General features: G+C 43.1%; 1 protein-coding gene across 4 annotated transcripts in view; it reads right to left on the bottom strand.

Moving 5' to 3' along the window:
• Positions 1-355: 355 nt before the first annotated feature.
• Positions 356-12,666, bottom strand: part of SLAIN1 (SLAIN motif family member 1) — an 84,005-nt gene continuing 71,694 nt past the window's right edge. For 3 of the 4 annotated variants that reach the window (XM_039519637.1, XM_039519651.1, XM_039519657.1), the window contains 3 exons: positions 11,523-11,678; positions 9,250-9,532; positions 359-2,111 (listed from right to left, as the gene is read on the bottom strand). In XM_039519637.1, coding sequence (XP_039375571.1) covers positions 2,036-2,111; positions 9,250-9,532; positions 11,523-11,678 — 515 coding nt within the window. In that variant the 3' untranslated portion in view covers positions 359-2,035. Of the gene's footprint in view, positions 2,112-9,249; positions 9,533-11,522; positions 11,679-12,666 lie in introns of all 4 variants that reach the window. The other variant, XM_039519645.1, reaches the window with a different exon arrangement.

Genomic DNA, 12,666 nt, shown 5'->3' with positions numbered 1-12,666 from the left:
AGTTTCATAATAGTGGTGATGCTTGTTTCTCCAGTTCTCTACACATACGTTAATGTGATTTTTTAAAATCCAAATAATAATCAGCTGGGTAATTTGATAACATCATATATGAACAGCACTGGCAAAAAGGCATAAAGTTTAAACCAAGAGTCTGGGGAACACACAAGGTTTACCTAATAAAAGTAAAGTATTTTCAGAGTGCATACTGTCCTCTTGTGTACAACAGAAGTATTACCATTTTTAAGGCAATTTCTACTACACATTTTTTAAAAAACCAACAGATATTTTATTTGTCATCCAATACTTTGAAATAAACTCACCAATGTCTTACAAAATGATTTGCACATATTCAGTTTTCCAAAACATGTACAGTACTTCTGAAGCCCAAATTTTCCATTCTCAATCTTATCTTCTGTAGGACGACTTTAAAAAAAATTGAGTGAAACTCAATGAGTGAGTAAAAATTGAGTAAAAATTCTACGCTCATCCATTTGGGATTTGTAATAGTTAAAATTTATTTTGCACCTCTGAGCTACTGTATTTGGCTGTATGAAGACATGATGCCATCAGTTTTATACATTCACTTCACATTTGGTATATTTTACTCATAAGTATAAATTTCTACCTTTTAAAAGCAAATTAAGGAAGCCAGATATTCTGATGCACATTTATATGAGAAATTCCATAGTAGCAGAATCACAGTACATAGGGCTCTGACTCTTATTAGGACAACTAAAATAGTGTACTTGCAGACTTTGCTTTGGTTCAAGAGATTTTCCAAAAGCAATTTTAAGGCAATAAGAAATTTGTATGTCTTCTAAGCAACATTTGGCTAAAAGAGATTCAATTTTTATTGTCCTTGGAGATTTGCATATTCTTGCAAAAAATTCAATGAGTTCTAAAGGCTGAATAATAAAATCTTCAGTAGCTAAGTGTTGTAATAAAAAGTTATGCCATGGATGGGGGAAAACACAGATACAAACACAATGTTTATATTGCACACTAAAGCACAGCATGATATTGCTGAAATAGATTATTTATTTCTGAAACATTCCAAAACAGCAGTATACACAGTTGTAATCAAATATTCAATCATATGCCATTATAAGAAAGCATTGATTAGTGCAATTGGATTTTGTAAAAGGTCTATCAAAAAGATTTATTTGCATTAAAACTCATTCATTTCCCATAAGTAACCATTATTAAAACATTACAATTTTATTTTTTGTAATAAAGTATTGAAAAACTAATTGTAGTTTAGTGACCATTGCACCTTTTAAGTGAAATGTGGTTTATGCTGCCATTATAAATACAAAACACAGGATAATAAATTAACATGTGAACAAATGGATGAAAGAAAAAATTATGTTGACCCAGCTGTATGGAGTTTCCAGTGAACGTTACTCTTTTGTGCTTTGGAACATAAAAATTACTGCTTTCATATTGCCCATGGTTTGTTTTTGAAGGATATGTTCCTAGTGCTAAAAAATAGTACATTACCACAAAAATATTATGTATGGCACACACAAAAATTAAATCCTCTCTCTGTGGTTCAAGCAAATGTGAACGGAATTAAGTCAAAAAATAAAATTCTTGGAAACACACAAAAAAATTCCAAGCGTATAACATAGACCCCAAAGTTGCAACAAAATGCATAATATCTTTACAGAGTACACTGAATAAATTATCCCACTATATGGCAAAGCTGTTTGAAATAGTGGCATTTCTTAGCTCTCTCAAAGGAAGTAAGTCTGATATCTTGCACATATAGAAAAAATTCTTAAGTTCTAAATGACAGTACCGCAACTGTTAGTTTGATAACACTGCAGTTTTCCAGGCAAATGACTAAGTGCAATATTTAGTCTTTAATAATGTTCATTTTTTAAAAAATGACAGGGTATAACGGATATTCTTACATATTAAAACTCAATGAAAATAGTGTTGTGGGACCTTCCCTTCCTGTAACACAGTTACCCAGCCAGCTGGGTAGTAGAAACCACATTATTTCTTTTCCGTTGTTCAGGGGCATCCGACATCAATAGCAGCCGTCTCTCCAATTTCCATCTCGTAGAGTACTAAGAGAAGAAAGAGGCTTTGGAGGCTGAAGAAAACTGTTTTAAAAAATAAGCCACATTTCAGGTAAGAGAACAGTAAGACATGCATCAGTCACATATGTAATGAAGCTGGTCTTGTAGGTGTTCCCATATACACATGCATGCACGCTCTTCCATGTCATATTTCCAGCTCTATGCTAATATATTATAAATGGCATAACTAAGGACCTGGGGTGAAATCCTGATCATACTGAAGTCAATGGGAGTTTTGCTATTGACTTCAATTGGACTAGGATTTCAATCCTAAACTGTAGAATGTGGTTCTGATCTGATGCAGGAACAATGTGGCCTGGCACAAAATGTCAAACTGCCAATCCTTCTTTTCCTCCCTACCCCCACCAACTCCTCTCTTCACTCCAATGTTTTGCCCTGCTCATCCCATTCTTCCCCACACAAGAAAAAAAGCTCATTTCTTGCTTTTCCCCTCTCCCCACTGTTCTCCCCCCAGCCCACAAAAACTACTTCCTTCTCACGTAACACCAGTAATAAAAGTCCTGCAAAGTAGGCCCTCTGTGATACCTGTGAAATCTCACCTCTTTCAATAGGTTCACACAGGTGGGACAGGCAAGGGATTTAGTAACAATTCTGTTGATGCAAAAGATCAAACAGAACCTCCCTCCCTCTCCCTTAACTGTTTTGGCTCTGCAGGATTAATGGGATTAAAAAGCAGTGCAAATACATTTCTGTCACTAAAAACAGTAGCTATGTCCCAATATAAACAGGCTACAGAAAATAATTTCCGTTTAAGGGGGGGGGGCATTTCCCCACATGAACTGTTGCACCCAACATGCATTTGAAAAAAACAAATCAGTGCATTCTAAAAATAGCATTTTTTTTCCTGCCAATGGCAGCATAAGTATTGCCCGGGGAGAGAGAGCCTTCCTGAAATTGACCTATTCCAAGTTTTAAAAACATCATCAGAAAACAAAAGCTGGGAAACATTAGCACCATAATATAACAGCCAACTTAATTTTTATTATAAATTCCTTAGCAATTAACTATCCCCCAAAACTCTAAACACTACTGAGGATAGCTGTTTCAAATGATATTTAAAGAAAACCTGCCTGAGACAATTAGTTTGACACAGTATCCGACTCTGCTCCATCTGCTTCTTTAAGAATTTCAGGAGGGCTACACGCATTTTACAGAAATCATATTTTGATTACATCACTTTGCTGAAATTAATGGGGGGGGGAGGGGTGTTAGGCTGGAAATGCTAGTGGATATGGTGATATGATATCTGCCAAGAGAGCCACCAGCAGCTATCAACATGCACTGAGGGGAGCCATAGCCAGATCCAGTTCCCTGCTACTGCTTCTTGTAAAGCCAGTTTTCATCCTCTCAGGTCCAGGCTCTCTCCCTTCCCTGCTCCCCCTCTAGCCCAGGGGAGGCTCTGTGTTTTTTGCCGCCCCAAGAACGGCAGTCAAGAGGCCTTCGGCAGCGTTTCTGCGGGCGGTACACTGGTCATGCGGATTCGGCAGTGTTTCTGCGGGTGATCTGACGGTCCCGCGCCTTCGTACCCGCCGCCGAATTGCCGCCGAAGCTGCGGGAACGGTGAAGCTCCCGCAGGCATGCCTGACTGCCACCATAACTGCAACTGGTATGCCGCCCCTCACGGTTTGCCACCCCAGGCACGCGCTTGCTGCGCTGGTGCCTGGAGCCACAACTACTGCTGATTCTATTGGCTCCTCTCCCGTCAGGAATCCTGGGCTGGAGGAGGAGGGCAGCCTGCTGCAAGGAAGATGGAACCTGTAAGTAAACGGCAGCCACCAGTGCTGATTCTTGCATTTCTCTGCAGACAGTGGCTCTAGTGGTTCAAAGTAGATTGAAACAGCAGCAGGAGCTCTCCCTATACTGTTACTAGGAGGTGGAACTGGACTTCCATCAGTTTCCTTTTCTTTCATAACCCATTTGGCTCCCCTCACACACTCTTCTCCCTCTCAGTGTCCAACCCCCTAGGATTCCATGCTCCCTCCTCATTCCCATGCTAGAGCCTTAGGGCACCAGGCAGAAGATATGTCCCTTACACACAAGCAATGTCACCTCTGACTCTTCCTGGCAGCTTAAGCATTTCCAGCACCGTAATTCCCAGTCCATGTTGCAACAAGGCAGCAAAGAGGGGATGGAATTTAGAGTGAATTATATGAACTATTCTTTTTAATTAAGCACTGGGGTTAGGGAGAAGAGAGAGAAATAATTTATTTGGTGGGACTTAACCTTTAACTACCGACATATACAGTTTAGCAACACCACATTACTTAACCTATCAGCACTGTTAGAAAGGATGCAGAACTATTAAATGGCACTTTGTGTAATGAAACTAATCACTTAATCAGAATTCTCTCAAAGGAAAAATTACTGCCGTAACTAACAGCCTGCTAGCAGCTCTCAAAGCATTTGCATTTGTTGTAAGCAGAAAAAAGCTGCTTTCAATTTCTCAAAAATGATGATTGTTTACATAAAACATACTCGCTGTGAGGGGAAAAGCAAGCTAGCCAGCGTCTTCTCCCGGAGAGGCTGAAAGGGAGAGCAGTTCAGCCAATTGCTCACTCCCCGAAAAGAGACGCCAGCAAGAAGGAGATAGAAGACTACCGGGCCAGCCCTTTGGGGCCCAATAAAGGGAAGGCTCAAGGTAGATGGGGTGGGCTATCTGCTTAGCAGGGAGGGGTAGGGAAGCTTGCTGGGTTTGGCGAGTTTCATCTGGTTCACTTTTATGTTTCAGATGAACCAGGGGAATGCAGGCAATTGAACCCACCATCCACAAAGATCTGGTGAAATTTGGGCAAACCTAACCCAATTGGTTTCACACAATTCTACCCCAGTGGAGTATTTCTAAAGGTTACTATTAAAATCAATAAAATGTGGTGTGATGCTGGCAGACCAGGTGCCAGTTTATGCCAAGGCCCCTGGGCCTCACTGACAAATGCATAGCTGGAAACCAGTCTGGCTCATCAGTGTTAGCATTGTTAAAATAGATGTTCAGTTTATAAGAATGTGTTTAGACTTGATGAAATGCTTGTAGGATGCTGCATGTATTGATCTCGCTTATAACATCTGTACCCCAGGGCATAAAAGTGATATGGAGTGTTTGCACTGTAAATCCCTGTAACTGTGTAATTCACCAAATAGGAAAGAAGCATTAATTAATGTAAAGTGCAGGTCCTGCACACAACAAGGCCCACTGAAACCAAATGAGCCATTGTGAAACATCAAAGGACAAAAACTTTGTTGATTCCCCCCCACCGCCGCCCATTAAGACCACAGGGGCACAAATACTTCTCCATTCAGTTTAAATTCGGGGCGGAAGGGCATACAAATTTGTAACTGGAAGGAACTGTATCACTATGCTGTTTGGAATTTGGAGAGGGCAATATTTCTTAGCATAAGCAAGGATCATAAGAACATAAGAAAGGCCGTACCGGGTCAGACCAAAGGTCCATCTAGCCCAGTATCTGTCTACCGACAGTGGCCAATGCCAGGTGCCCCAGAGGGAGTGAACCTAACAGGCAACGATCAAGTGATCTCTCTCCTGCCATCCATCTCCATCCTCTGACGAACAGAGGCTAGGGACACCATTCTTACCCATCCTGGCTAATAGGCATTTATGGACTTAGCCACCATGAATTTATCCAGTTCCCTTTTAAACGTTGTTATAGTCCTAAAAAACTGCTTGGATTGGGTTAGCTCTAGAGGACATAGAAAGCTTGCATATTGCAGCAGTTTCTATTACTTTTGGAACCTAAGGTTAATTCATTTATGTGAGTATGTTTACATGCTTTAACCTTGTACATAACTCATTTCCTTTTCCTTCGTTAATAAATCTTTAGTTAGGTTATTATCGGATTGGCTACAAGTGTTGTCTTTGGTGTGACGTCTAAGGTGCAACTGGTCCCTTGGGACTGAGAGTAACCCGAATTTTGTTGTGATTTTTTGGTGTAAGGGACCATCTATCACAAAGGCAAGTTTGTCTGGGTGGCAAGATAGACCGGAGCACCCAAGGGGACTGTCTGTGACTCCATGGTTAGGCTGCTGTAGTGCTTGAAGTATTCACACTTGTTACTTGGTTGGTGAAATCTAAAATATAGAACTCACAAATAATTTGGGGTTTATGCCCTCCTTTGGACAGTCTGGCCTGAGATGGGCACTCACACTTGCGAGCTATTCCAGACAGTTTCACATATGGCTTGTCTTACTTTTCCCTATAATAAGTTGTTTGACTATTTCTCAAGAGACATGGAAGGAAAGTTCTAGAAAGGAGACAGAGACCTTATGACTGGTTGTACTTGCCCCACACTGGGGCAAAAAGGGTTAACACAGCACCTCTTGGTGGCAGAAGCCACACCCAGGGGTGGCAAGTTTGTAGAAATTTTGGTGGTGCCCAGAACCTGCCCCCCCCAACTCCGCCCCCCCAAAACTCTGCCCCCACCTGCCTAAGGCTCTGGGCGGGGTTTCGGGGGGGAGGTATGGGGTGCAGGTCCTGGGCTGGGGATTAGGGTGCAGGAGGGGTGCAGGCTTTGGGATGAAGTTTGGGTGCAGGCTCTGGGGTGGGGGTGTAGGAAGGGGTGAGGGGTGCAGGCTCTGGGAGGGAGTTTGGGTGCTGGGTGCAGGCTCCGGGCTGCGGCACGGATGGGTGTGCAGGAGGGGATGAGGGGTGCAGGCTTTGAGACAGAGTTTGGGTGCAGGCTCTGGGCTGGGAGTGAGGGTGTAGGAAGGGGGAGGTGGTACACACTCTGGGAGGGAGTTTGGGGATAGGAGGGAGTGCAGGGTGAGGGCTGTGGGGCTGAGGATGAGGGGTTCATGATGCGGGGGGCCTCAGGGCTGGGGCTGAGGATTAGGATGCAGGGGGATGAGGGCTCTGGCTGGGGATGAGGGTTTGGGGCATTGGGGAGGCTCAGGGTGAGGGCGGAAGCACAGGGTAAGGGCAGCCTGCCTTGTCATTAGTGAATGGCGGGCGCTAAGATCCTGGGGCAGCAGACAGCAGTTCTGCCGGGAGCCGATCTCTGGCAGCAGAAGCAGGCAGGGGACAGGCGCGCGCTGCTTTCTGTCAGGCAGGGACGCCGCGTGGGGGGACACGTGGGGGGTGGTGGTGTCAGGCGGGGGCTGGGACCACGTCCAGGCAGGGATGCGGCGGGGTGGGGGGAAGGCCCGCGGGGGCCGGGGGCCGATCCAGGCAGGGCCGGGGGAGAGGCCCAGCTCCAAATATTGCTGGAGCAGGGCACCCGGCCCTGAATATTCCTGGAGCCCAGGCACTGCAAACATATATAACTTGCCGCCCATGACCACACCCCCTCATCCCTGATGGGCATGCTCCAACTCCTGCTGCAGTATAAAAGGGAGCAGCCTAGCTCAGTCTGTGCTGACCACTGAGGAGGAAGGATGCACTTCACCGGCTCCAGCCATGGCCTGGACAAGCGCTCAGGTATCTACAACGCCCCCAGGAGATTGCAGTCACTATCTGACGAGCCTGGAGATTCCGAAGACACCCTGACTTCAACTGTAGAAGTCACAGTAAGAATTAGCCCAGGGAGGGACCAGCCAGTGTCCCTGCAGCAGTCGGTGTGTTATGTGCAGATTCCCCTTCGACTTAGTGGCAAACTCATTTGTCATTTCCAGGGCCCTGGGCTGGGACCCAGTGGACCTGGGTCCCCCTACCCCAGCTGCCCCCTTTGGGGGGCAGCCCACCAGACCACTTCCTATTGACTCTGGCCATGAGGCTCACTTCCCTGCAGCCAAGGGGAGTCCTGTTGACTCTGGCCATTAGACCGCACTGCCCTGCAGCCAAGGGAAATCCTATTGACTCCAGCCATTGAGCCACACAACCCTGAGGCTGAGGGCAACCATACTGACTTAACCGTGGGGTTACCACACCTTTGCCCCACCCCCAGGGTGATGGGGTATACTTGCCCTATGACAGACTTTTACTATAAACAGTTCCTATTCCAGAAGAGAGAGTGAGTTCCATCAGGGAACAACAGCAAAAAAAAAGTTACATTGGAAATGTAAGAGGAAACTGACAGTTGTTTTTCAAAGTCTCCTTTGTACCAACACACTGGGCCAAACTGTTTTAATTTACATAGGTGTAAAACCAGATTAACTCCACTGCAGCAAAAGTGTTTTTCTGGATCTAGCCAATATCTAGTTGAGATTCGGGCCTGGACCAGTTAGGTGGCCAAAGCTCAACCCAGACAAGACCAAGGTGATGTACAGTGGGTTGGAGGAAGCAGCTGGAAGAGATGGCAAAAGTATTTTTGAGGGAATCCATCCCCCTTCAGTCATAAGAGTTCATAACTGAAGGTTTATTTTAGACCCCCAGCTGCTGTTATAGATCATCCCATCACATCACAGACTTTATCACCTCAAGCTTGCTCTACCTGAGCTATAACTTCTAAACCATTTGGAAACGAAAGTTGGTGCAGAATGTAGCAGCTCACTTGCTAAACAGAACATTTCTCTAGGAACAGATGACATTATGGCTCTGGATCGACACTAGTTGCTTATTGGTCTCCAGATGGAATTTAAAAGGTATTGGTCGTCACCTACACAATCCCACATGGTGTGGGAGCTGCCTACCTGACACACTGCCTCTCTCATTGGGCCATTCTGCCACAGCTGCAGTCAGAGGTGCAACCCTCTTGTTTTAAAAAGGAGGGGACTCTCAGCAAGTCATTCTCTGTGGGGACTCTGGGACATTTGAATTTGCTCACATCATTTATTCAAAATAACTGGAACTGGATTACCTTTGGGGCACATTGCACAAACTATTATTTGACAGGGTTTGGAGGGAAGGTTGAGATCGTTCTTGGAGAGGGGAGGTAAAATGGGAGTTGTTTAAATTTACTGTTGGCTCACTGAATTACATTGTTACCTCTTCGTGATTATTTAACATTGGTGGGTGGTTATCACGAATTGTTAAGGTTCACAGGGGTTTATGAACGGGCAGTTTTTATTGCTTAGAGAGAAGAGGACAAAATTCAGCCCAGCATCAGTAGCCTGTAAAAAAACTGTTTCTGTTTAAAAGCCTTAATTCAGACTTTTTTCTTTCTCTTTCTTTTTTAAAAAAGTTCTCAAAGCCAAGGCTATCTATGTGTAAAGGAGGTGCATTTAACTCTTTTCATTAATAAGAACATTCTCTTACCTTCGTACTGGCTGTGCAATTTTACTCCTGGGTATACTACTCCCACTTAGGGCCAATGATGGTCTTGGAAGAGCACTACGTCCTACAGTCCCAGGATTTGCAGTCTTGTTTGGCATGGGGATTCCACTGTTAGAATATAATTGTAAGGTGCTGGATAAGGGAATACTACTGCTGCCTTGTACAGTTGGGCTTACATACGCTGTAGCTTTGAGAGGCTGTCTGACAGACACAGGAAAATGTCCCACACTATGAACTCTGTGCTGAAGTTGTCCTGGAGATGGAACTGTAAAAGGATGGTAACAAAAGTAGTATACAATGTCAGTACACACCACATAGTACCAGGTATTAGCAATTATTTCTAAATAAGTCTGTACAGTGCTGAATGCACTTGTCATTAGAGGTGACCTTTTGTTTCAGTCAAACCAGCTGTAAAACAGGCTAAATATTTAGATCCAATACAAATACATACTGCATCTGTTAGTCCAATTTAAGTAAAAATTTTAAAACATCACTACCAAACAAAAATAAGATCACCAGACAAAAATCCCACCCTTACTTCTCACTCCTCTTTTGCTCTGCAATGATTCAATACTTATTCTAGGTAACTAGAAGCCAAATCCCTCTAATGTAATTACAGCAGGGGTCGGCAACCTCTGGCATGCGGCTCGCAGCACCCTGGCGGGCCGGGCCAGTTTGTTTACCTGCCATGTCGGCAGGTTCGGACGACCACGGCTCCCACTGGCCGCAGTTCCCCGTCCCAGGCCAACGTGGGCTGCGTGAAGCAGTGTGGGCCAAGGGATGTGCTGGCCGTGGCTTCCCGCCATCCCCATTGGCCTGGGATGGCCAACCACGGCCAATGGGAGCCGCGATCGGCCAAACCTGCCAACGCGGCAGATAAACTGGCCCGGCCCACCAGGGTGCTTACCCTGGTGAGCCGCGTGCCAGAGGTTGCCGACCTCTGAATTATAGCTTTAACGTGACAGACTTGCCGAAATTATAATTTATTCTTTTTCCGAGATCACTAAAAAGTCAGTAGTTATAAACCACATGCTACTTTTTCCGTAATAAGAGAATTATTTTGGCATTACAAAAAGGGTTGTACAGGTATATGCTTTATGTATAAAAACAGCCAAAAGTTATAAAAAGCCTCCTCAATATAACAGCCCATTCCACATACCATGTTACACAAACTATCATTTCAAATCAGTGCTGGAACATCCAAAAGCTTTAGAGAGATTCTCTACACAACTCTGCCCTCTGGTGTGCAACAGCATACATTTTGTGCTCCACAAGATAGAAACTAAACACCCAAAGGGCCTCATGTATTTAAAACATCTAAGGCCGTGGTTTTCAACTGGGGGTATGCAGAGGTCTTCTAGGGAGTACATCAACTCATCTAGATATTTGCCTAGTTTTGCAACAGACCATTAAAAGCACTAGCGAAGTCAGTACAAACTATAATTACATACAATGACTTATTTATGCTGCTCTATATACTAAACACTGAAATGTAAGTACAATATTTATATTCCAGTTGATTTATTTTATAATTATATGGTAAAAAAAGAAATAGCTAGTTGTCAGTAACGGAGTACTGAGACACTTTTTTTGGTATTTTTATGTCTGATTTTGTAAGCAAGAAGTTTTTAAGTGGGGTGAAACATGGGATATGCAAGACAAATCAGATTCCTGAAAGGAGTACAGTAGTCTGGAAAGCCTGAGAGCCACTGATCTAAGGTATGTATACTTCATCTGGGTACAAGCCTCCCAGCCTGGGTCCACAAACACATGCTAACATGCTAGGGCACTAAAAATTATTTTCTAAACGACAACCTACCCTAAATTCTCAGTTACTGAGGGACAATCTTCACTCATTGGTATATCCGCTTTCCACAACCAACTCTCTGTATAATTTTTCATGAGCAATGTACTTGGATGCTTATATCTAAACTGTATTGTTAAATTTATTCACCTAAATTTGAGTTATGGCTGATTATGTATTATATGCATCTTATTACCTTTAAAACAAACTTTGTATTTTTGGATAATCTAAGCACTATAGCCAGATGTACATACACTCTCTTCTTAACCTGTGTACTATTTAATCTTTTTAGGATTAGCTTTAATAAAATTTTTATACCTGCAGCTCATTGTCTGAAGCCTGAGAATGTAACATCAAAGCACCACCTACACAGCTGTGGGTAAAATATTCCACAATTGCACAAAGCAGTGAGTTTCAGCACAACAACGAGCAGTAAAAGATGTATACTTACTACAAGATTGTATTCTTGAAATCCCATTACCGGCACCATGTAAACTGGAATCAAAGCTTTGACTGTTCCTCACACAGACTGGCGAGCTAGCATTGTTATTAATGGTAGGAGTACTTGGCATCCGAGCGAGGTTAGGCATGCTTCTTCTGAGTTTATCTGAAGCAAAAGCAAACCATTTCCACAATCATGTCAAGATTTCCATCACAAACATCTGACTGACTTCTGAAGACAATTAAAATTAGCAAAATTATTTCAACAATAAATGTGTTGTCTCCATGGGAGAAGATAAATTTAAATATTGTTTGTTTACTGCTTGAACCCTTCTGACTAATATATTAACATAGCAAACCGTTCGCATACCATTCCAAATCAGCTTAAAGAGATTCATGGATAAAGAATTTCAGGATTTACAGTCAAGCCCATAGCAGTCACAGTGAATTGAGTTAGTTTCTCATAGTTCAGTCCCCACTGATCACTTCACTTAAATACAGATCCAGTTTAGCTCAAGCATGAGCACTACTAATCATTGAAGCTGCTAACTGGAGACAAACAGTGACAATGGAGCTCTGTCTAACCACTTTATTAATAGTCACTAACAGTAACTGTAATATTATAACTACAGTGCACAGAACTATAACAGGTGCTATACTATTAACTATTAATTTACCAATTATAACAACTTCAAAAACAGGGTCTGGGTGGAATCACATCAAACACTGTGCTTTCAAAGGCCCAATTTTTTTACTGTGTCTCTTGGCCCCACTGCTATCTACTGGCTCCTGGCTGTCCTTTTCCACCTTGAAAAGATAAGATGAGGACACCACTGAAAAAACATTTCCCCACCAAAATAGGCTACTCAGGTTATCAAAGTTGTTCTGAGGTCTCCACACATCTTACTTCACATAGAAAAGCAATGTTTGTCTAGGCAATAGCTTAGCATTAACTATCACTATGAAGTCTGTAATCTTACTGAAGTATAACTTTATAATTTATAAATCAAAACTTAAATAAGAGGCTAGATAGGAAAGAATTTAATGCAATTGAAGGTGCTGTTTGGGAGCCCTGAAAACTGAAGATCACTATTTAGCCATATTAAAAGCACGGTAAAGTTTTTCCACAATCCCTTGCCAGTGGATCTCAATAC

The sequence above is a fragment of the Mauremys reevesii genome, linkage group 1 (genome assembly GCF_016161935.1).
Source record: "Mauremys reevesii isolate NIE-2019 linkage group 1, ASM1616193v1, whole genome shotgun sequence".
Lineage (NCBI taxonomy): Eukaryota > Metazoa > Chordata > Testudines > Geoemydidae > Mauremys > Mauremys reevesii.
Note: the sequence above shows the minus strand (reverse complement) of the source record. Positions and strands in the feature narration are given on the sequence as shown.